We start from the raw sequence: 25136 nt of genomic DNA, 5'->3' as shown, positions 1-25136 counted from the left end.
CATGAAGTGGGACATGAAATGCAGAAAAACATTGTTCATGAATTAAAACTGACAGAAGATTGCTTCTCCAGACCTCTATTACCAATAGTCCATTCAATTTACTTCAGAATTAGTTGTATTTCTGGGAATACTGCCAAGAAGCTTTAGCTAATATACAGCATCAATGCTGGACATATACAGAACCTTATGCTATTTGGTAAAGCAACTTAAACAGGCTGTAGAGGTCTCTGTTCCTCAGATTATTTGTGCTTCAGGAGACTGGTCAAAGCCTGTGTAGGTTCTAAAACTTTTCTTGTTTTCTCTCCCTTCCCCCCTTTATTCTTTACCCTTTTAATTTCCTTTCCAACATAAATGCATACTGTACATAATATCTGAAACACTATTATATCAAAGCAATATAAAGATGATTCATTCTAACAAATACTTTGGTTTTTTAATATTATAAAAATCTGTATCATTAGCAACTGTCTCACAGGGCCATTCACTGAACCATAAGATGAAGCTTGCTTGTCGTGACAACTGCTTTCAGCTCAGCAATTTAAGGTAAAAACATCCATCAAAACATTTCAACACATGCCTAAAAAGATGTTATCTTGAATTCTGGAATTATTTTCTAGTATGTTCATATGTACCACTGAAATTCATGAACAAACCTTTCATTTAAATAAATGGTGCTCTACATCAGAAATGAAACATGCTGTCAACAACATGTACAAAGGTGAAAGATATAGTTTGATTACAAAAGAATTTGTTAACACCATCTGTACACCACAGATAACGCCTTTCCTAAGATAAATTTAATAACCATCCTCATTCAATCATTCTTTTATTGTTATCTTTTCATTCATAAAGCATTCATTTTCTGTGTACTTTTATGCCATAATTAGTATTTTATAGTACTTCCTACTTTAGTGTGAGCAGTTGTTATACAGTGACTCAGTTGAGATGAATGAGGGGGAAAGCATGTGTGTTATTTTAATGAAAAGATATTTTCTTGTCTAGCTCCAAAAAAGCCAAGAAAGGTAAGTGATAAAAGACTCTTGAACATAAATTCAGGCATTTTAATGTGTATCTCAGTAAAGCTACACGTGTTTCCATGTAGGTTATTCATACATATTATGGCACTTGAACTCTCCTAACAGGTATTTAGTTACCTAGGATATCTAGGCTAAAAAAGAAAAGTCTGCTAAAATTAACCATTTCTGTAAGAAAACCATTAATTTTCCTGAAAGTTGCATCAAAATACAATAGTTCATTTTTCACATTATTTGAGTAAGTTGCCTTTGACAATGATGTCACGTTAACTTAGATCTCTAGTGATTTGTGAATACAAAGGCAGGCAATCTTACCCACTTTCAACAAACCAAGTTGTGTGCTGCTCCTTAGTAACTATAATATGGAGTATTGATACTTGTGTATCCATTCTTTTGTTGGAATAAAGTCTCTGAAGTAATTCCACATACTAAGAAAGAAGTCCAAATTTAATTGAAGGTGGCTTACAATGGTAGCTTTTTCTCCATGTAAGGCATTATTCTGACATCTACTGGCCTGGTATCCAACCATACATTTTAATACACTGCATTTGTTATTAAAAAAGAGCACATATATTAATCCAAAGATAAGAACAATTAAAGAAACACAAACAACATACATTTAAAACAGGCCCATGTATTTTCATATAAATCTCACAACTCTGCCAGTATTTTGGTAGGTTTCTATTGCTTTCTTAACTCATCTGAACCACCGTATGAGGCTTTAACGCAAGGAGCTTTGGGGAAGAAAGTTACATTTGGAAGGGAAAAGAAAGTTGTGACAAGTAAAAAAAAAAAAATCCAAGCAGCTCTTGAAAAAAACAAAAAAAAACTTCACTTGCAAAATGAAGCAGCTATTTTGTGATTCATATTTGTATTTAAAAAGACTAATTAGACCAAAATAAAAACCTAAAAATGGCAATTCTATAAATAATGAAAATTTTGATTTTACTAGACTTTAATGAAAAACATTTGGTAATTAAATACTTGCTACTGTTCATTTTGTTGATGAACTTTATTAGGGTTAAAACTGTAACAAAGTTCATCCTAAAACATTTTGCAATGCAAAATTATTTTCACTCGAGGAGTGTCTCAAATTGAATGCTAAGAATTACAAGCAATCTTCAGAAGCAGACACTCACGTTCATAAAACTTTATACATCTTTTGGAACTAAGATATTTATACTACTAAAATCAAACATGCATCACTTCCCATACATTCTGGTATCATGATTTATATTACATTATGTAACACCATTCTTCTAAACAGCAGCAGTTTTATCATACGCTTGCTCCATTTTCTTTGGATTTCTGATCTTTATCTTCGCTCTTCACAATATCCTTTAAAAGAAAAAAGGGAAAGGATAACATGAATTATAAAGTGATATTTCTCATGTGAACTATAAAGCAGCATGAGACAAAGATACTGTTTGGTGTCAACTTTAAATACTATGTGAACTGATATCTTACTCAGTTTATTTATAACCAATTCATATTTCCAGTATCTTCCTGAAAAATTGAGGTAGCTGAAATCAAATGTGACCTAAGCACTTCTGAAGAGAAGCACAGAAAACATGCCCAGAAGCCTCACTTTGTAGTCTAAAGGTTTGGGGGTTGCTGGGCCTCTTTTTTTTTTTTTTTTTGGCTGTCATTTCTTTCTTTATTTGAAGAGCAACTGAAAGCAGTTTTTGCAAAATCCATTGAATTAAGAAATCAGGATTATAATTTACTGTAACAGTTCTAGCGAAGTATTTATACTGGCCAAAGCCATCTGAAAACATGAGGCTTCAAGACATTTTCATCTCAAAAATACCAGACAGGATGAGCTAGGTATTCAACTGAGCTAAGAGCAAGGCAAAAGAGGGTTATGCAGTGCCTTCGTCTGTGGGTTCTGGTGGAGTAGCAGGTCTACAGCATGTAATGAAGCACAAGACTGCATAACGATATTTATGACAGATGTCTGCATGATTACTGCCAGTTTAATAAGCTACAGCGATTTACAGGATAAACTGAAAGAGAGTAGATTTAGATACAGGGCACTGGCACAGGCTGCCCAGAGATGCTGTGGCTGCCCCATCCCTGGCAGTGTTCAAGGCCAGGTTGGATGGGGCTTTGAACAACCTGGTCTAGTGGAAGGTGTCCCTGCCCATGGCAAGGGGAGTGGAGCTAGATATTAAGGTCCCTTCCAATCCAAACCAGCCTATGAGTCTATGATGCATCACTCATATCCTACCAGAGGAAAAAAAGTTCTAACATTTGTCATTTGTAATTTTTTTGTGTGTGTGTGTATATATATGTAGTTTTGTTTCAGTTTTAGAGCATTTGTAGATGCTATATTTTCTTTTCTTTTGGTACCAGCTTAGCACTCAGTAGTCTTCACAACCTACTTCTATTCAGCCTTACTTAATACCCCCTACACCAGCATTCCTAGGGAATATGCAAGTATCTTTCTGCACAAGGACAGAAATGCTTTGGAGCATTATGTGGTTTAGTAAAACTAGTTTTACTGAAATACCTCCATATGACTTGAAATACTTAAGTTCCACCTTGAAAAACTACTCCTAACTGATCAAACGGAAGAGCAGATTTGGACTGCTGGGGACGGACAAGATCAAGACAGGAAAACACTGAGATGGTTTGAGATTTTCATTAATACCTATAGTATTTTTAGAAGCATTCAAGTCAAGATGTGTTTCAAGCTTAGAAATAATACATTTTATTTATCTTTAAATAAACAGCATTGCATTGAGCATCTTTATATATATATATATATATATATAAAAAAATTTTGTTCTGGTAATTTTGTCTACAGGAAACCTGTATACAACAACAAAAAGTGGAATTAAGCAATTCTAACCTGTTTAAGAACACTCTGTATTTCATCCATAACAGTAGCTAAATTTTTGATTGTCTTATTCAGCTGACCCTCAAATTGCAAGTTTTTATCATCCGAGATCTTCAAATTTTCTTGCAGTTGACCAAGGTCCTTTTTCACTTCTTTCAGCTCCGCAGATAGACTTCTGTTAGAATTCTCCAGTTGTAGTATGGTCTTTTCGTCTTCGTCTTAGAAAGGAGGGAAGAAGGAAAAAAAGTTAAGTCACTTCCAGTGACATGTACTGTGCATCTTAACATTCCATTTACATGCCAACACCATAACTAACTTTTAAAGAATACTGAATGCTGCATTGCATTACAATTTGATAATTCTCAAGTCTGACTACATTTGGAAGTCTTACATTCAACTTGAATAAAACATAAAAGCATTTCAGCATGGTGACAGTGGTACTCAACAATGGTGTGCAAGGTCAAAGAGCTTGGGAGATAGAAAATAAAAAATCATGGTAAGAAAACAGCCAAGAAATTTAGACCACAAGTATTACTCAAATTGGTTTATCTGCTTAAGAAGTCTTGCATCCATGTAAGCACCACTTTCCAAGTAATGTCCCACCTGTTTTTTCTTCTAGTAACTGAAGCTTTTGTTCAATTTCTGCCCGCACTCTTTCACTCTTCTCCAACTTCTGTAAAAGGCTCCCAACATCCACCATAGCTCCATTGTACACAATGAGGCCAACATTTTCTTCTATGGCTTTTGATTCTTGCTTTACAGTAGGTGATGGTAACAGTAATCTGTTTCCTGTATTAGATTAAGTAGCATTAGGAAATAATCATTCTATCATTTTTTAGTTCTAGCGACCAACCTCAAAAGCATCTTAACAAACAAACAAACAAACAAACAAAAACTAAGAATAAATTCAAGTTTGCTGGTCTGTCCCTCACATTTCTCTACTCCCTCCTTACCCCAGTTCCTACCCTCCCTCCCCCACAAAGGAGCATGCTCTTTTATGACATTCTTCAATGCCTCCTTCCTGCATTAATATCTCCAGAAATCAGGCTCTGTTCTACTACCTACAGCACTGATCCTCCTGACTGCAAAACTGCCATGAATGCACCAGTACTTGATATTAACCTCTGTCCTCCTTCCTGTTCCAAGATATTATTATCCTTACAGATATGTGAGATTTACGTATCATAAATTACAGAAATACTGTAATTTATGAACTGCCCAAGATCTACTTTTCCAGACTGGCAGGTTCCTTGCAGTTAGTTTCTTCAAGAAATCAAGTATCTCAGCGCACTCATTATCATTCACACACAAACAATTCTCTGGAAGTTTGTGGCATAAGAAAATATAATACCACCTAACATATCTTCCTGTAGTTCTTCAGACTCTTCTAGGTTTTCTTCATCTTTAGAAGTGTCTGTTAGTCTTCTATAAAAGCAAGATTCTCTAAGCACTACTTTACTAAGTAGCTTCTTGACCTACAACACAGCCATGGAAAGAAATATGGTGTTACTTAATACACGCATTGTATAACCTAAACAAGAATGTTTTAACTTTGAAAACTTAAAGAAATTGCAAAGCTTTTTGAACTTTAACATACTGGAACTTAAAATGAAAAAAAGCTAGGGAGAAAAAAAGATGACATTTTGAGACTAAAGGTACATACACAACATGGGCATATGAAGAGCTGCGAACTGCACCTTTTCATTCCACAAAAGATTAAACTAGTATTTTATGGTAAATATGATGTGACTACATAAAAATCAGGATGAAATATGTCAGCAACAGCTTTTAGAAGCTGAATTATATTCCTCCCATTTACAGCACTCTTGTAATGTTTTCAAAGATATTTCTTTCACTATACAAAACCTGAGCACGTGACAGGTGTAGTCCAAGAGTGTACAGTATCTCCTCCATGTCCTTCTCCAGAAGATATCCACAATGACTTTGATCAAAATAAACAAAAGCCATCAGAAGATCTCTATTAACAGTTACCATCTGTGTCTTGTCTTTCTCCTACAGAAAATTCATTATGGGATCATTAGGAAGTTAAAGTATCATTTTTCCATCATTACTAAAACCAAAACTTATCAGTTAACAAAAGTTTTCCTCTGTTCATTTTATTATTACTTTCAGCTGAATGATTAATATAACTAGCATTTACCTGCTGAGCTCAAATATAATGTAAACAAGCCATTTATTCTTTCAAATATTATAAGAATTACAGCACAGTGGACAGTAACATCTGCTAGACACACTGTCCTTTTGGTCATGCTAATATGTCAAAAAAAAGAATAATTAACCTAACAATAGTAAAACATCCCTTCTCTCAATCACATACTTTACTGAACAGCTGTTTTCAAAGTGAAACCTCCATAAGCATGTAATGAATGAGCATCTAGCTCCCACAGCTACAGCAGTTCTGCAAACTGTGTTTTCCCATTATTTCTATTCCTACATCTACTTTTCCTTGAAGAAAAAAAAAAAGAGAATCAGAACCTTGTTTTATTCTTGCATTTATAAATAAAGTTTAAGTGTAACAAATCAAGCTTATGTTGATCCTTAATCTTAACTATGGAAACAAGTATTGGCCTCACACAATTGGCCTGACACAAAAAGCGTCAATTTTCTTGCAGGGAGATGTAGAAACATCACATAATGATTCCAAGCTTGACAACTGAAAAGCTAGTTTACCTATCAAGCTAAGCTTCTCCTTTCTTACATAAGAATACAGCAGTTGAAAATAATGGATAAAATAATCACATCTGCTGCCTCTAACACGCACATACAGCATCAGTCCTCACGTTCTTCTGACAGATCAATATGTACACTCAATGTTTCAGTCCAGAAGTGCTGAAGGAATCAAGGAGTGCAAATAGGTCTTATAATAAAAGCAAAGTTAATATCTAATTAGGACACCTCTAATAAGGCTATATGTAGCTGTTAAGAAAGGTGTTAATTACTTTATCTTTAGATGACCTCTCTTTGCAATGCCTATTTCCCTCTCTTCTGTCCTCCCGTTTGTTCATTTCCTCCTCATCCCGATCTGTAAAACAGAAAGAAAATTCAACATACCCACAGAAAACAATTTTATAACCATTATCTCAAAGTACATATGCTAATTTAAAAAGTATACATAAATCCCCAAATATATGAAGTTAATGTATTTCACTGAAAAGTAATAATACCCCCCCGCCAAATGGCCTTTAAGTCTGTTAAATTTTGATTTTTTTGATTTTTAATCTGGTCTTAATTTAACATAAGCCATTTGTCTTTCTTTTTCTGCCCCTTTGGAAGAGCTGCAACAAATGCTAACTAGGCCAAAATAAGTTCTACCAACATCACTGTCTACTTGAGCAGTGTGCAGAAAATTACAATTCTCCCTAATGAGGCTTGAGAGAGTCTACATCCAACTACGGTTACTCTTATTAGGAAAAAAATCAGTACTATTTACTCTCGAATATTTTTATACCATAAAAACTGTATCAACTATGAAATTAAAAGCATCTGTTTATATGCATGTCTGAGTGTGGTATTACTGATCCTATGATCAGTAGATTCTCCAAGAAATTACAGATCACATGGCTTACTAGATATGAATTACAAACTGCAAGTTTTTTGTTTAGAGGTAGACACTAAAGTAAAATAAATCTAAAATCAAGAGAGAAAAGGGAGTATGATGACTTCAGGGACGGATTATGGCATGCAGCTCTGTACCTTATGTGCAAGTCTTTAGTCAGAGAATCACGTCCCAAGTTCAGCTTTAAGCTTCCCTTTCTTGTGAGGAAAATTTTGGATAAAACTATATATCACAACATTTGTCTAATTTTGCCAACATGTTTCTGAGAACCAATAGCTTTCTCCCGCACCTCCATGGACATGATGGATTGTTCTCAGCAACTCTGACTGGCAATGGCGCAAGGACAGGTTATGGGAAGTAGCAGCACTTGTAACAGAACAGACAAGCCCAGGGCACTCTCATGGCCAGATTGTAAGAAAGAGTTATTTTGGAAATCACAGATTAGCACCAATTTTTTAAGGCTGGTGCAGTACTCTGCCAAAAACACAACTAAAAACGCAGGTTAGAAAATACCAGGACTGCAGTATCTAGGCAGTTCAACCCCACACCTCTAACAAAAACTCCACAAAAGGATGAAAACCTGAAACAAGTACAAGCCGAAAAGCATACATCTTATGCCTTCCTGAACCTCTGAGCAGGGAAAGAGGTCTGCTCCCTGGAGACAGGGAAGTTCCCCAGCCCCTTTCCCCATTTCTTCAGGCAAACACAGCTCCACCCAAACAGAAATCAACTCTTCATATCATCATGTAAAGGGCACCCCACACTTATTCTGGCTTAATAAAACCAGGATGACATTTCAGAACTGAGGAATAGGAAGTTAGGCACGTTAATAGTGGCTTGGTTTTTCAGAGGTGCTGAATACTCACATCTCCTACTGACTTCAATGGGAGTTGCGAGTGGTCTGCATTCTGAAAAAAATAAAACCACTTCTATATACATGCCTTACTTTGAGTACCACGGCTAGTTTATATAAACTATATTCATACAATGCCAGAATTACTAAAATTAGTCTAATAATGTAATTTTAAGTTGTCTAGTTCCAGTGCATTCTCCAGCTTGAGAGAACATATTCAGTTTCAATAAAGAAGTATTTCTGAAAGCCACAAAATTCATAATTCAAGATACCTTCATCGTCATCTTCAGCATCTTCTGCCTCCATCGGATCATATTCTTCTTGATTATTGTCATCTTCAGTTTCTTCTTCATCTTTAGAATCATCTTTCCTTTTATCTTCTCTCTGTAACAGAAGTTCCTAGAAATTTATCGAGTCAGAACTAAATAACTAGGAAAGTAAAAAAAACTCACTACCATTCATTCAAAATTTGCATATGTTTATATTAAATCACTTAAAAACCTATGTGATATAGCTGAATGTTAAAACACCATTACACCTGTAGAATTTTTAAATTGCTGAATATTACTGAAGCATATTTTAAATAGATCAACAAGTCAAATCAATTAACTAACACTACAAAACCTGAGTTTTGAAAGCCAATAAAGCAAAGTTCAAATAGAAATAGTTTAATATTGATCCAGACAGGACAGAAAATATATGAACTAGCTGCAAACCTTCTTTTCTTCTCTATCTTCTTTTTTGTCTTTATCATCTCCAGATTTTCTCCTCTTCGGTTTTGGATCATCTGTTTCATCATCTTTTTCTTCTTTTTTTTCTTTTCTCTCATCTTTTTTGCCTTTTTTGTCTTTTTTGTCTTCCCTCTCTGGGAGAGAAATCAGTGCTTTGTAAATTCTGACACCAAAATCTCTCTGAAGCATTTCATTGAAGAGTTCTGCAAACAATGATACCTGCACAAAAGAAGAATGAAAAGAGAACTGACAAAAAGTTTTAAAGTATGTATTAAAAATTTGTACACCTGTGATTAAATAGCTCTGAGGTGCTATCTTACCAACTTTCACCATATCAGGATTTTATGTAGTGTCAGATTTCTTACCATCTGCTTTGAATATGGAAACCTTAAACAGCTTTATAAATATGCCTCTTTCCTGTACTCCAGTAGTGTAGGACCTAGACCAGCTGTATAAATGATAAACTCACTTCCATATCTGAAAACCTGCACATTTCTTCTGGACATTATACAGTGACTATACAGCTATTGTAAACCATGTACCAAAGACTGGACAAATGTTTTTTCTAGGTATTGCACTAAGAAACTAACTTACTCAAGTTTAATTTTGCCATGTTACATACACTTTTACAATTTCAGAATACTGCAGCAATAACAATTAAAAAGAAACAAGAATGGCTAACTGCAAGTAGCACAGCTAAGTTACCTCAAAGGAATGTTCTTTATTATCTTCTAATCTATAGTCCAGAAGAACGCTAAGAGACATAATGCTACAGTCAAACTTCCCACTCTTTGCTGCCCAGTTAGGATGTACAATGATTGCTGGTTCATCAGGCAAGATGTATCGTCTCTCCCGCCGCTGACGTTCCATTTCTTCTTGACGTTTTCTTTCTTCTTCCTGAAAAGAGGCAAAAAAATAACATACAGCATATTCCAAAGATGAAGTTTCAGTCTATAGACTAGTTTTTAAGACTCACTGCTTTGAAGGAAGTGAAGGAAAGCCTAAGCTGCTGCATGCAACACAGGAGTCACAGACTAGAATTTCCAGAATGCATTCTGCATCCACTGCCAACACTCACCTGTAACAACTGCAAACTTGAGTAACATTAAGCAAGACATACAGTGTTATTTAGCCCACAGAGCAATAAGCACCTCAAAAGTATCTTATGGTGCTAACTGCAGCATATTTATTCAACATTGGAAGGACTCAAGCTAGTTCACTTCAAGAAATGGATTGCAAACTAGCAAAGGAGCCAATGCTCCTGAAGGGACTTTGTTTGTCTAGGGGTGTTTTTAGAGCCATACAGTACAGTAAGCTGTCTTATTCCTTACACAGGAAGAGTAAAGGCTTCGAGTATCATCTTCCCAACACAGCTTTAACAATTACCAGATGACAATTTACTCAGCTCTTTTCATTATGGGAAATGAAATCTCTGTAGATAAAACTGATGCACATCAAACAAAAGGTTACTAAAGGTAAAATACCAAGCAGCTTACTGAATGCCAAGAGAGAAATATTAAAGTTTTATAAGTATGGATAAAAGGCATGGCAGAGCTTGTGCTTTTTAAAGAAGCAAGCACAATCAAAGCTCTGTCTCCTAACGTTAAATAAAGCCATGGCAAGAAACCTGAAGATAGCTGAAGTGCATCCAAGCTGTGTGAGAAGGCAGCAGCTGACAGAATTAGCAAGCACATGGCCTTTGCTCCCTCAACAAGGCTTACACAGATATATAAAATTTCAAAGCATCTCATGTTGGTTAGCAGGTAATTCACAAAAAGGTTTAAAAGCAACTAACCCACAATACATTCTCTGGACATTTATGTCCTTCTTCTGGGGTTGAGCTTTGGCCTTACTGCACAGATCTTGTTTATCCTCAGGAAATAGCAAAACAGACTAAGCAGTACTGAAACTACCAACTGCAAAACTGAGAAACTTCAATACACAGGAACGTCATCCAAAAGCAAAAATTAAAGTTTCACAATAAGGGAGAACAAACCTAACCAAACCGTTAGCCGTGTGAAGAAACTGGACTCTCTGAGACACTATAACTTCTACTGGAGGAACCTGCCCTCCTCCTATTTCCACAATAATTCCCTAAGGCTTTATACAAGTAAACAGCTGCTTTTCATGTACGTTTAAAAAGTTAAGAAGTGTATTCACCTGTTGTCAAGCAGTTTTTCTCATGAGTTTGAAATTTATTGTTCCTTACATTTAAGGCCTGATGTTAATTCAGACACCCTTAGCACAGCTGCACATTGCAGCCGATTTTGCTGATATAAAGAAATTCAAACTTGCCAAGACTTTGTTCCAATTCAGCATCTCAAGTTACACCAAAGAGTTCCCAGCAGTCATCCCAAGAACTACAAAATCCCAATACAACTGGGCATAGTCCCCTACTTTCTATACCGATGTATATATTTATACAAATGTTACACATAATAGTTTATATATGTATATTTAATAAGACTTAAACCAAGTATGTCCAAAACCTAACCTCTCTGTCATCTTCAGATTTCCTATCTTCTTCCTCTTCCTCTTCTTTCTCAGACTTCTCTAGCTCCTTTTGCTCTTCTTTTTGTTCCTCTACTTTCAGCTGCTTTGTCAGTCGAGCTATCAACTGAGATTTCAGTCCTTTAGAGCTAAGGGTTCGACTTTCTAATTCTTTGCGAAGGTCATTTACCTGGTAAAGAAAAGCTTTGTAAATGGTATCAACCAGTGACATTGCAAAACATTTGATTAGCAGAAAAGGTGAAGTAAAAATTAAGAACACTGAACATTCAACTGTATTTTTTAAATCTGTACTGAAAACCACTAATATTTACTGATACATAAACCATACTACCGTTAAAGTCGCATTCTCAAAGAACCTCTTTTTGAAGAACTTTCCACAGGGGCAGGGAAGCCATTTTACTACAGCAAAATAGTTTATTATTCCCTTCAAGGAGACTTTTAATTATGTCTTCTGCCACACATTTTTGTATAATTATTGCCTTTTTAAACTAACATTAAAGTATTTTAGAAGCCACATTTTTTAATGCAAGTGGATGTGACCTGATTACTGCAGAACTTTAATTTTCCAGTTAATATATCATATGTGATACCCTTTAACTGTATGAAGTTCAAAAGCTCAGCACAGTTTCATTTAGCTGTATTCACTTATTATAATGAGGAGTCACACTTGCATACTGTGGTATCACAACCAATACCTACAAAATCAGCAAGGTAAAACACTACAGAAGTTTTTTGTAAGAAATGGAAGAAAATTTAAGAAAAACGTTAGTTACCTTCATTGTTTTTGGATCCAGTTTAGACCAGTGCGTAGGTGTAGAGATCTCTTTAGCTTCCCCATCATCCTTTTCCTCTTCATCCTGACAAATAAAATTTAGAAATTATCATTCAGAAAGCTTGAAAGCACTTCAGTTATTTTTTAAATTCTGTTGCTGATCTGTGCAAGGTCACAACTGTTTCAGATAGTCTCCTCCTAAAGTTATTATTTAGACAAGTTCACACACACATTCTACCACTTTATAAATGATCACAGTGCCACTCAGCCAATACAAGCCAGATCTGTGGAACACAAAAGGGTGATAAGCAACACCACAAAGAATATTGGGGTTACACAGACACTGCTGGTCTCCATTAACCACACAGTGTGTGATCTTCCCCCAGATTTTAAATCTCCCAAATTACTCCTTGTTCAGTCAGACCTTCCCTTATTCCAAGATGTTGATCAGCCACATGGCCTGAAATTCAGATGTTTCAGACTAGTGTTTGTTCAATTTCAAATATCACAATTAGAACTGGCCAGAGGAGAGAATTTAGAAATTTTAGAAAATGGCAAAATGTTTAAAGACAGCTATTCGTTAACTGCATCTCACTCAACAACTGGTCCCAGATTCCAGCAACTACATCTATGATAAAAAATTTTCTGCGCATCATAAGCACAATTCAATTCCTTTTGTGGTATCAGCATACACATTTAAAATTAGTGAACTAGCTGTAATAAAAATAAAAACCAACATCCACTACACTGCTGAAAGCTGGTTTACCAGTCATTGTTACCAGTAATGTTCCTCCTATGTATGTATGTTGTGTAGCATGTGGTGTGCATTTTGTGCCTGTGTTCCTGTGCCTGTGAGAAGCAGAAATAGAAAAAGGGATTAGCGTTCAGTGCCTGTTCTCCATCAGCCTCCTTGCGTTCACCCTGAAGCTTCTCGACCAGCTGCTGCTTGTATCCTCGGGAGAGGGTTTCCCACTCTGAGCGGGTGGGAAGGCAATGCCAAACATCCGGGAAAAATAAAACCACTGTCTCCACATGAGCTGGAACTGTACGCCCCTTGTGGGTCTCCTCAGGGCGATGGTAGCGAATCTCTGCAAAACGGTACCTGTTGCAAGGGAAGAAGCATGTTGGAAAAAAAATTCTACAATACATTTTAAAAGAGCCTAGATCACTTGTAGCACATCAAGTAAAGAAACTTTGCTGCAAGACCTTGAAGTTTATCTAAAGAAAAAAATTATGGAAGCCATATTTTCTCTTTCGGCACGTTTGTAAAATGTATCACACTTGAAAAGGAGGAAAACCCACAAAATTCCTTTTATGTAACTTGTTGTTTAACGCACAGGTTTAATGCGCAAATAAAAGTATTGAAGCACTTTAGATTTAGCATCCAATAGACTTTCCTCATATTAGTAAAACTTCAGTGACTGTTAGCATAGGACAAAATCTCAGCAAGAGAAAATATGGCTATATAATGAACGGCTATTCATTTATAACAAAAGAACAATGAAATGAAGTTCTCTTGACGATCTTCTCCAGCTAAGCACAAAATGAAAAATATTTTCAATGCACATTCATTAAAAAAATTACAGCATAACACATCAAAATAAATCCAGAATTTTTAATTAGTTCTTAATGCAGTATTCAGCACAGTTGGCACCAATCAAGCTTATTACAAATCAGAACATCCTTTGAGTAGTTTACCTGCACTACCAAGAGCAGCCGACAAAGAAAAAAGTTTTTTCCATTTCTTTTTCTTTTTTTTTTTTTTTTTTTTTAAACTTGGGATAACAGACAAGTATTGCTACAGTGGACTTTGCTTTGCAGTACAGTACTTACCATTGTGTGCACACACTTAAGTCAATTCCTGTAAGAGCCTTGCAACAACGAATAGCCGTCTTTATCAGCACGGAAGGGTCCTTTTCTGGATCAGGTCCATCCAGTGATGGGGACCAGTGTCCTCCAATTGCCATAGCTTCATCTTTGCCTTTCATACCCACTAAAAACTAGACAAAAAGAGTCTTCTGAATGTTCCCCTGCTAGGGATAGAGTCTCATTTTCCATAAGCACAAATAATACTTCATAGAACACACTGAAATCCATGAGTAAGCTACCACATTATTTTGAAATCTGAAAGTGAAAGTCAGTCAAGAAAGAGTTCAGTTATTTTTTTCCACAGATCATTTCAGTAATGGAATAGGTTTAAAACATCATCACTCATTCTTGCTTGCAAGACTTTCCATCAAGTTTTTCTTTACTGGTATAAGGCTTGTTCCTTTGCAATTAAAGCTTTCTAACACAAAAGACAAACAGCTACTCATTTTAATGGTGCCTTAACTCCAATACACACTTATAGACGTTCCTGTTTAAAAGTAATAAAGCAAAGCTACAAAAAATAAGACAAGAACATTAGAAATTCAAGTACTCCCATTTACTTTAAAACAATAGAGTTTAATTGGAAAACAAGCCTGTGGTGTCCTGAAACACCATAGCACTTATTGTTCAGTTTTTAACAATAGTTAAATTTCACTTCATACAATGGTTATGTAACTGTTGCTTCATTTGTATTCTCTTCACAGCTGAGCCCTTAAAAAAACAGTCTAAGTGCTTGTAAAAAGACTAACAAAGTTAATAACATAATACAGGTTTCTCCAAATATCTACTGTTTTGAGCTTAAGTTGAACATGCAGTAAATATTAAAGCAGTGAAGATGGAGCTCCTATAAACTGGAAAAAGGACTGACATATAAACTAGGCCTCCTCAGAGGGAAAATGAAGCCATCATGTAGCTTCCTACAAACTCCTCCCTTATCACCAGGTATTTTAAAGGTCTACAACCAACCTTTATTGCCAAAAGTGTCGGCATTGAAGCATATTTACCTTTACAAGTCTAGCGGGATGCTGAAATCCATCACGAAGTTCTTGGGGATCTTCAGCCAGAGCGCATGACTTGTGATAGAGATCTTCCATACTAGGACTAGCCATCAACATCACCTGTTGTGTAAGTCAGATCAGTCTTGTGAAGGTTTCCCACTATGACTGGTAAACTATGACCACAACTTGCAAACACATACATACCAGTACTTTTCCCTTAATGTCACAAAAAATCAGAACAAATAAAGGTAAAATAAAATTGTAGAACTGAGGGTTAAAATGTCTGCCAAGGACCAATTTCTCTCCATCACATACGGATGCAATGTGTGATCTTATTTAAAACCAAACCAAACTGAAAGCAGATAAAAGCAACATGCTTTGCATGTTATCACTATATGCCAAATAACCTATACCAAGCAGCACACTGAGTACATTTCTGGTTTCAGTAACTTACTCGTTTCATTTTGTCACAGCCACAAGGCAAGTGACCAACACATTGATCTGCATCCTCACAGCATCCCACTAGCCCAGTCAAACCTAACAAGGTTGCTGTATATCCTAAAAAAGTTATTATGAAATGGGATGCTATTCCTCAGTTACTAAATATATTTTGAAGTTTGACCTTCTGAAAGAGAGCTCTTGCTCTGCATCAATAGACTGAAAAAACAGCATGCCTGATACTTGTCCCAAGGCTTCAAAACTTATATACACAGAAGGTAAGAAAAGTGTAAGTAAGAAAAAAGTAAGAAATACAGGGGTTAAAGGCAGTTTCATTTCTAAACCTGTCTTTACAATGAAATACACTTCTAAAACAGATTGACCTAGAAATCTCAGACCTATTTTAGCGAAAAAGTTTTAGGAAGACGTTTTGACACTGAGGTCTTTTATACATCATTACAGCCCTTGATGCAGCATTTTTTGACATTCAGATAATCCCAAAATGCTCAATCTACTTTCCAAAAAATAATATTGAGAGGAATCTGAAAGAAGAAAGAACAAAAATCACTAAACAGAAGAGCACAAACTGCACAAAAGGGACCCTTGAAGGAATAAAAAAGGGGCTCCGTTAACTATTCAGAATGAATCACCTAATAACAACATTCAGACATGTTGGAGGAGCTGGCTTTCTTTCCTATAATCAGATCAGTGCAACTGAGTGCAGAAAATGGAAGAGGCCTCAGTAAAAATATTTAGGACAGCTCTAGTTACAGAAGAACAAACTGAATTTCAGTCATGATTCTTCAAGCACTACATACTAGCTCTTTATTGAAAGGTTTAAAACCACTGTATTTTGCTCAAATTGTAGAATATTTTCAGTTCAGTTAAATTCACTTTTTCACCTTATTGGTAAAAAAGCTTCTAATGAATAGTCACAATACTGGAAATCCATACAAACCTTTGCGCTGTACAGATGATCAGCATCAGGTGGATCAAGGACAGCAGCGTTTTTATCTATAGGATCTACTTCTCTATGCATTACATAGAAATTACAGTAGTTTCCCAGCTGAAATGGTCTAGACATAGGAAAAGCATCCACCCATGTAAACTGAGCATCAAAGAAATCGCTTGGGATATACAAGTTCTGGTAACGCCTCCTCAGCTCCATCATATCGCAGCTACGGCTGAAATAAACAATAGTATTTGAAAGATACAGCAATAAAATAACCATTAAGAAAGGCACATAATTAAGAGGTATATTAATTGGAAACACAGCCATTGTGTATTTATTACTGTACGTATATACATAAAATTTAAAGAGAAATATTTGAGTTTCATGGTTTAAAATCAAGTAACTACTAAATACTCTTGATTAAGGTGTCTACGTATTAGGGAATATTTATAAAGGTATGCAGTAGCATCAAAAAATAACAAAGAACCTAGAAAACATTTATCATAGAAGGTTCCCAGCTACTACATATTTGATATTTCTTTAAGGTTAAGATCATAGTTTAATACTCATTACACACATGCGTGTTGACACAGCTCACAGTAATCTGTGCCCACAATTAAAGTGAGATGTAGGTAAACATCTGGCACTATAAACATACCAGTCCAATGAAAACTTGGAAAACTGAACCGTGTAACGAGGAACAACACGTCGTGGCCTTCGAGGTGACCTCTCCCTCTCTCTTCTAGGTGATCTCTCTCTGGAGCGTTTTCTCTGGGGTGACCTTTCCCGGGACCTACGTCTCTCTCGTTCTCTTTCACGACTTAAAAAACGCATACAAGATACAAATATTTTTGCATGCTGGTTACAAAATGGTTTCCAGCACAACAGAAGCTAGACAACCCACAAAAAAGAGAGAAGTTCCTCATAGTTTCAGAACACTGTCTCTTTACAACAGAGACCGATCATGCAATTCCTTCATTTCAGATCTAATATCTAATTTCAGATCTAGTATCTAATGGTAAAGCCACTTGTGCATATCACTGACTCACACTGGAGCAAGCTCAGCTCTGTTTGGTGTCATGGTTTCTAGTGTCATGTCTGTCTAGTCTTCTACAACATACCTCCTGTCATCTTTTCGGTTTGGCATAGGGTCTCCTCCTCTGTCATTCCTCCCAGAAAATCTGGATGGTGGGTCTAATCTTCGAGCTGGTTGAGGCTGTGAAACTAGACGAACAGGGGGCTGTAACAAACCACCTGAAACAAAAATTTAAAAGATAAAAGAAGATTAATACATAATAGGGGGCAACTATCCACACTTTACAAACATCGCTGCTTTACGGTTGCTTCACTTGTGTACATTTTCTAAACTAACTCTAGACTCAAATAAATCTACTTATAACATCCACCCCAAGAAACTCAAGAGACCTATGCTTTTCTTCACCGATTCAAACTGAGATACTAGTAAGTGAAACTGGTTTAAAAGCATCTTCTTAAGATGGAAGCTAATATAACATAAGCACATAGAAGCTATCAGTAAATAGCTAAGCCTCTTCATGGAAAAGTCATTTGATTTAAGTTAGATAACTACCTACTCACTGAACTAAAGAAAACATAAAGCTTGTTTTTGAGGCTATTGATAGGTAAAAACAGTTAGCTTCCTGAAAAATAATTCTTAAATCAATTTATTACACTGCTGCATCAATCCCCTAGCACATACTTTTGTTGTCTCAAGGTATTTAACCAACTGATTGTAAATGGAGCAAACGTTACCAAACACCAACTAGGACTAATTAGATTGTAATAAGCATTTATTCAAAACAGTTCTGCTTTGGTGATAGCTTAAGATCATCTCCCTTTGCTTCTACTATGGGCAAGACAAATTTTCATTTTATCTTCTTATCAACTCTCTTACTGATTCTTCAGCCAAAGTTCAAGCGACCCCACAACCTTTGTTTTAGGTTTTCCACGTTTGGCAGCATTTCTTCTCTTAAACGCCAACTTAGCTAATAGAACACAGGTATAGAAATAACAGTTCTAACAACAACTGTGTGAAATATAAATTTAATGTATTCTAATATAAAAATTATTACATTGATTTTGCTTTTGGATTATGAACAGAAGTCCATGGGGATTTCACTACCAGGTGACTCCTGAGCTATTGCAGGCAATGTGCCTTGCATATAGCTGCAGGAAAACATATTCAAACTGAAAATTCTATAGGGTCCTTTCCATATTATTTAAACTACTACTTCAGTCTTGTGACTAACAAAAAAAAAATAATCATCACACACTAAGCACCGGCAGGACTACACAAACTTTGTGCACTGAAGGGGCACCTTTCTGCTGTGGCTGCTGCAGTAATGGCTGAGGCTGTGTCTGAAGCAAAGGTGTGATTGAAGCTGCTGATATCTGTGCCTGCAACAAGGACTGTGGCTGCGGCTGTGCCTGAACACTGAATGCAGTCTGCTGTGCAATGGGCTGAAGAACTGCTGGAGGAGTCTTCAGTAACGGCTGAGCTTGTGTCTGGTTCTAACAGCAGAAGAGAAAACGAATTGTGAGTGAGCTTAAACTAGAAGCAGCCAGTACGAGTTAGACTGGGTAACTCCACATACCTGATTTGGAAGTGTTTGGATCCTTTGTGCATTCCATTTGAACGGCATATTAGGATTGTAAGTAGCTTCTACCAAAACTCTGTCACCCACCTGAGGTGTCTTTCCTTTAACAGCACTGCAAACATAACAAAATGTATTGTCTGAGTCTTATTCAGCTACTTTTACATTTGCAAGTTACATTTAGAGATGAGAGAAAGTATAAAAAGCTCATTAAAAAAAAAAGGAAAAAAAAACCTTACAGGAAGAGCATTTTCGCCCAAATTCAGTGAAAGTACCACCTGCTTCAGCTCAGAGTATGCACAGGAATTTAATTCCCATTTTTGGCCCTAAAGTTCCCTAACCAGTACTAAGACAGGCAGAGAGCAAGTTATATGCATTTAATCACCTACAAATTCTACAATTTCATATTCTAAGGAGCTTAATACCTTCCAAGTCTCCCAGCTTTGGGCTTTGCATTAAGAAAATTCAAAAATTCACATAAAGGAACTCAGTCTATTAACTTATTTGACCATTTTACTTCCAGTGTTGGAAGAAAACAATGTACTAACTGCAGGCACTATCAGTGGAGTAACACAATGCAATAATCTAAACCTTTTATTTAGTGAGGTACCCCAGAGTACTCCTGCAGGCAAGTATTATATCTTACCTAAGTTGAAAAAAGACATCTTCATCCACAAAACCAAATGTATCATGTAGTTTAGTAACCACCCCAGTGAAGACACGCTGCTTTTGTGGCTGGGTTTGTTGTTGGCTTGACCGAGGTGCTGGATAAGAAACAGTTATCTGGGCTGCTGGTTGAGGAGTAGACAGGCTAAGACTGGTAGGTAGCGCAACAGCTGGCTGTAAGCAAAATAAAGCAAACTATAAATCTTATAACCAGCTAACATACCTACAAGGAACAGTTCCTTTACCCATGTAGGCAGGAGTTTAAAATGTCTCTAAGGCAATTATTCTGAATGGAGATTTTCAGAAGCTGGAAGTGTTTTGTTTGTAGATGACTTTTTTCTACTTTGAATGAAGACTGAATTTGTTTATCCTTTTCTTTTAAAAAAGTCAACTTCCCCAAAATATGCACAGTCTGGGGGGGGGGGGAAAGAAAAAGAAAAAAAAAAAAAAAAGAGTGAAAACTGCATTAGTGCTTACAGGTAACCCATACAATGGGCCTGAATCAGAGAGAAGTTCCTAACTTTGCCAGGAATACATGCTTAGAGACTATTCTCTATTTCTATCCCAACTGTAGCATTAGAAGTCAGTAAAGGTTGAGGCTAACACAAACCCTTCCCTAAACTCAGTAATTCCAGTGCTTGCCTTCTTGCAAAAGCAGAACACGGTAAGATAGTGTAGGGTTGGGTTTTTTTTTTTTAAAGCATGTTTAAAAGGTTAAGTGAAAATGAAACTAGAGCAACTTAGTGTGTTAAATTGTTGCAAGTTTTAAACCTGTCAAGCTCGGCAAGGTTTTTTTTTAAACCTCTCTATATACCTACTGAATACTATTAAAACAGAAGGTTAAAATTCCTTCTCAAAGGTAAGATTTTCCCAGTTGGTTACTCACTGCAAAACAGCCAAACACTTGAAGTTCAAACAAAAAAAAAAAATAAATTATAATATAATCAACATACATATTCCCTTCAAGATTAAGGAAAAGTGGTTGCTACTAATTTTTGAAACCAATGCAATGCATATTTTAACATCTGGATAAAATAAATCTGTACCAATTAAATGTCTGTTCATATTAGTTCATTTTACAGATTAAACTACTCAAGACTTCACAAACTTGCACTATTGAATTATCTGTGTTTGGGGATGAAGACCAAACAATAAAACCAAACTAACCTGAGTTAAAAGGGTCTGCTGAGGTTGCTGCAACTTAAAATAAATAAAGTTATAAATTAATTTTATTTGCTTAAGGAAAGTGTACAATTTTACCTCCTCTTTACAAGTAAGAGTTTTTGCTTAATCTGTGTCAGTTAATAGTCCTCTGCCGTTTGGTCATTTCAGCAGTTTGCATATGCATAAAATTGTGCTCATGTGGTTAATTTTAAGGTTGTATAATCCAGGTTTATTCAGTAAGCAGAAATGCTGGGGGGGTTGTAACTGAAAGTTAATAGCAATACCAAAAAAAGTTTTGGCAGTTGGAGCAGTTTAGGTCTGTAATTTCCAGGTCCTTTTATTCTTTTTCAAAACCTTGTTAAATTCAAAGACCATAAAAAACCAAACCAACTAAAACAAAACAAACCAAAAAACACCAAAAACAAAACACCAAACTAACCAACCGACCAAAAACGTCAAAAGGAACTTTTTGTGGACAGCATCTTTCCAGCAGTTAAAATACATAGCCCTGTTTAGAGTGGAGTTTAGCAGGAATCATGTAACATGGAATAGTATGTATTTTTAAATTTCCTTTTTGGATGAAGGTATGCAGGCTTCCATTCTGGATACGTCTCTCCAACTTAATGAACTTCAAGCTCTCTTTCACTACAAAAAAGTGTTACTTAGTTTCTTTAACAACTTCTCATACAAGGATGATTTCGGAGACAAATCCTACAAGACACACAATGAACGTTACTTTTAAAGTTATTTGTGATGTACACAGTAAGAATCACACAAACCTGTTGCTGTACACTATAGAGAGTCTGCTGAGGTTGTGAATATTGCTGAAACAGACAAAAGCAAAATATCTCATAAACAGGAAGTATTATTACCCCAATAACACCAAATACAAGTTACCTGCTAAGCAAGTTTTATATAGAAACTAGTAACATTTAACAATTCTAACACAAAACATAACTAATAGTATCAACATATTACTTTCATAACAAATATTCTTGGCCTTTACAGTGGTTTCTGATGTACTCTTTCTAGCTAAAATCACTAATTTTTATTAAAGCCTGACACTTAGGACAGTATCCAGGACACAGCATGAAATCATACAATATGCTATGAAGGATACATACAGTGATGGAAGGTAGCTGGAACTCTCGATTCTTAGTTTAGGTGCAGCAAAACTCCTTTTCCCAAAAGGCTTTCCGTAGCTAAAAGTCAGCACTTCCACAGCCAAAATTCCCACCTTCACAGACTAATACAACTATTGATAGCTGTAGACCTAAAATCCCACTGGTTTTTAAACTGCTTGATACTGCAATGTTCACCATTTCCCATTCTGCTCATCTCCTGGATACTTTAGCTTTATAAAGCCACAGTATTAAATTGTTAAAGGTCATACAGTCAACAGCAAATGCTTTTTCTTTACCTGCTGTAATGCAGCTGCTGCAGCTGCAGCTTGCTGCTGTAAAGCAGCTGTCTGAGTTAGCTGATAGTTCGTTGGTGTTTGTGTAGTCAGGCCTGCTGCTGCCAATGCTGTCTGCTGGGTGTATATTGTAGGAGAGGCTCCAAGCAGCGATGGCTGCTGTACACCAAGAGCAGCTGAAAAGAGAACACATTCAATAAGCACTAAGAGCAACTTTAAATAGCTGAGGTTTCTGACAGTTACAAGAGATGCAGTATGTGATGCTTCGCTCCTGAGTCAAGCTCATAAAGCACAGAAATCCAATTCTAAAATTCAAGGTAAAGTTTCACACCTCACTAGCTTTTCTTCTACATTAATTTACAAACAGTATACCACAACAGAGGCACACAGACCACTTAACTTCCTCCTCTCAAGTTGCTTATCAGTTCATAGCTCTACAAGTTGTCATCCCCATGTGCACCCACCCTCAACACATACACACACTGTATTCTTTCTTAAATGTATTTCAGGTTTTGGATGAGGCAGAGGAAGATTTTTTGCTCTGTTCTGTAAATTAATACATTTCATTCTACCAGAGCACAAGAGAAATCTTTACTGTAATAGCAGCTATGAATCAGAGGCTTGTGGAACATGTCCTCTAAAAATGCACAAGGCTTTGCTTCACTCAGTACTGTCTTTGTCCCTGCGAGAGCTGGATTTTGTAGATACGGGGCTGGTAGTGAAGGAACAGCCTTATAACAACAGGGAGTTGAATCGGTCCCCATATATAGAGGGAGCAAGTCAAGCTCTCCCCAGCTTTTACAGGAAAGGGTTTGTGCTGCCCTGACTCAAACTGCCTGGAAGGACAGAATAGTTTATTTTATTGTCATATCAGCTTTTAATTAACTGCAGAAGATTAAGCAAATTACAAGGAGCACCTATCCACATGCTATGCTTCTTATGCATGCGATACTTCCAAACAAGATAAGCTCAAGCCTTACGGACAGAACTTTTCAGGACAAAGAGCCCTGCACAATGCAAATCTGAGTGAAGAACTGCAAACATATCTGGAAACCTGCTCCCTCTTTGGCAGGAGTTTTAAAAAAAGTTATCTGCAGCTGCATGAACAAATATCACTTCATTAAGCTAACAGTCTAGTCCACATGTTTAAATAAAGCCAAAGAGAAACTCAGTAGGGAAACATACTGCCAGCAAAACCAGGTCAGCCAGCCACCTTCAGAACTAAAGAACGTTCGAGTTGAACAAGGTTCCTTTCTCTTCCAAAGCTGTTAGAGGTACAACAAAATGAAGAACAGATTTACAGTATTCTTCCTGCAGTTTATGCTCCACACTATTCCTACTGATCTAAAATGAAGCTGTCATTCCCGACCCAGGGATACAGTAAGAGATTGCTTGTAGTTGGTGACTATCACCACAGAATACACAAAAATGCTGTATCCAACTCAATAGATCCTGGATAACGTAATCCTCTCTACTACACTGTTCTTACCAGCAGAATACAATCTTCAGGAAACAAGTTGATGGCACTGATCATCTTACAATTTTGGAATGAAACGTGAAAGAAATTTACGAACAGTGAAAATAATCACCATCGCTGTGATCTGTATTAAATATTGTCACATAAAATAGTATTCCTTCCTGGCATACTTACAAGTGAAACCAAGCATTCTATAGTACAGTATTTCCAGTACTACATGAATTCTGCCCCTGGAAAATTCCAACATTTGGGTTTCTTTAGAAGCCAAATCTGAGGCTTCTTCCATGACGGGCCCTCCACATTCTTGATCCTCTTCCCTCCTGCTTGTCCATCAGCTCCAGTTTGAATGCGCATTTTTGACCATCCAGAAAGAGGCTCTCATCTGGAACCTCACCAGTGCCTCCTTAAACAGACCTTTAAGCCTAATAAAAAGACTTTGCTGCTGCATCCTGGGACAACTTTCACTTTTCTTGGATAAACTACTAATGCATTGGTTATTTACCTTCAATCTCTCTCCTCTTATTTCCACGTTAAGCAGAAATTCATATTAGCACAGAAATTCACTTCACGCTATTACCTCTGAATCTGTTTGACTACGCTAGCTATTGCCATTCAGTCTGATGTTCTATTCTAATGTTGTTCCAACACAGAGAAATGGAGTTGGGAAGTGTTATCAAGCAAGTTTCACAAGCTCTCTCCTACATTTTTTACCAAGGACATCCACAAACAAAATATGCTTGCTCCCAAAACCAGCTCTTGGGGTTACTCTGCTCTGCAGTTTCCGCTATGACAATCTCCCTTCCAGCATAACACATAATTATCTCAAACAATTCCCAGCCCACCCTAAGACTCTTAGCCCATTTTGTCCATTAAGAGGGAGGGAAATAAAAACAATTAAATTTGCCACCTCTACTGTCGCTTTATGAGCATTTAATATTGACTGGGTATCATATCATCTACATCACCGCAGATCAACTTACTAACAAAAGCAAAGAAAAAAGACTGCTGAGATCCCCTCAAAAGGTAGCTAACACATGTAGTAACAAGTTTTTCAAAGCTGTATCTTGTTTCTACCAATTTGCCCCAAAGTATTCTGAGAGTTTAATTTGACTACCTTTCATCTGTGTACTCAATCTCAGCCAAGCAGGTTCTGATTTAATAGGCAACTGTGTTTGCATTTTTTTTTTATTGTTTTTTCTAAAGGAAGAAAAGAGAGAAAAAGA

At 36.4% G+C, this 25136-nt stretch overlaps 1 protein-coding gene and 1 non-coding gene across 13 annotated transcripts in view; both read right to left on the bottom strand.

Annotated features, from left to right (window-relative positions):
* Positions 1-1047: 1047 nt before the first annotated feature.
* Positions 1048-25136, bottom strand: part of CCAR1 (cell division cycle and apoptosis regulator 1) — a 29578-nt gene continuing 5489 nt past the window's right edge. For 3 of the 12 annotated variants that reach the window (XM_030486529.1, XM_030486528.1, XM_030486530.1), the window contains exons 3-25: positions 22440-22612; positions 21799-21843; positions 19836-20029; positions 19190-19304; positions 18914-19106; positions 17699-17831; positions 17236-17397; positions 16584-16809; positions 15194-15307; positions 14154-14320; positions 13212-13422; positions 12322-12405; positions 11532-11717; positions 9743-9934; positions 9023-9256; positions 8579-8705; positions 8320-8361; positions 6837-6919; positions 5743-5889; positions 5231-5351; positions 4480-4665; positions 3889-4094; positions 1048-2372 (exon numbers count right to left, since the gene is read on the bottom strand). In XM_030486529.1, coding sequence (XP_030342389.1) covers positions 2313-2372; positions 3889-4094; positions 4480-4665; positions 5231-5351; positions 5743-5889; positions 6837-6919; positions 8320-8361; positions 8579-8705; positions 9023-9256; positions 9743-9934; positions 11532-11717; positions 12322-12405; positions 13212-13422; positions 14154-14320; positions 15194-15307; positions 16584-16809; positions 17236-17397; positions 17699-17831; positions 18914-19106; positions 19190-19304; positions 19836-20029; positions 21799-21843; positions 22440-22612 — 3401 coding nt within the window. In that variant the 3' untranslated portion in view covers positions 1048-2312. Of the gene's footprint in view, positions 2373-3888; positions 4095-4479; positions 4666-5230; positions 5352-5742; positions 5890-6836; positions 6920-8081; positions 8227-8319; positions 8362-8578; positions 8706-9022; positions 9257-9742; positions 9935-11531; positions 11718-12321; positions 12406-13211; positions 13423-14153; positions 14321-15193; positions 15308-16583; positions 16810-17235; positions 17398-17698; positions 17832-18913; positions 19107-19189; positions 19305-19835; positions 20030-21022; positions 21056-21798; positions 21844-22439; positions 22613-25136 lie in introns of those variants that run through there. The other 9 variants (XM_030486524.1, XM_030486523.1, XM_030486526.1 and 6 more) reach the window with 7 other exon arrangements.
* On the bottom strand, positions 14470-14533 carry LOC115609160. The gene has a single exon (XR_003991771.1). It is a non-coding gene; the product is annotated as a small nucleolar RNA SNORD98 (small nucleolar RNA).

This window comes from Strigops habroptila, chromosome 5, assembly GCF_004027225.2.
Source record: "Strigops habroptila isolate Jane chromosome 5, bStrHab1.2.pri, whole genome shotgun sequence".
Classification (NCBI taxonomy): domain Eukaryota; kingdom Metazoa; phylum Chordata; class Aves; order Psittaciformes; family Psittacidae; genus Strigops; species Strigops habroptila.
This window is presented reverse-complemented; position numbering and strand designations above follow the sequence as displayed.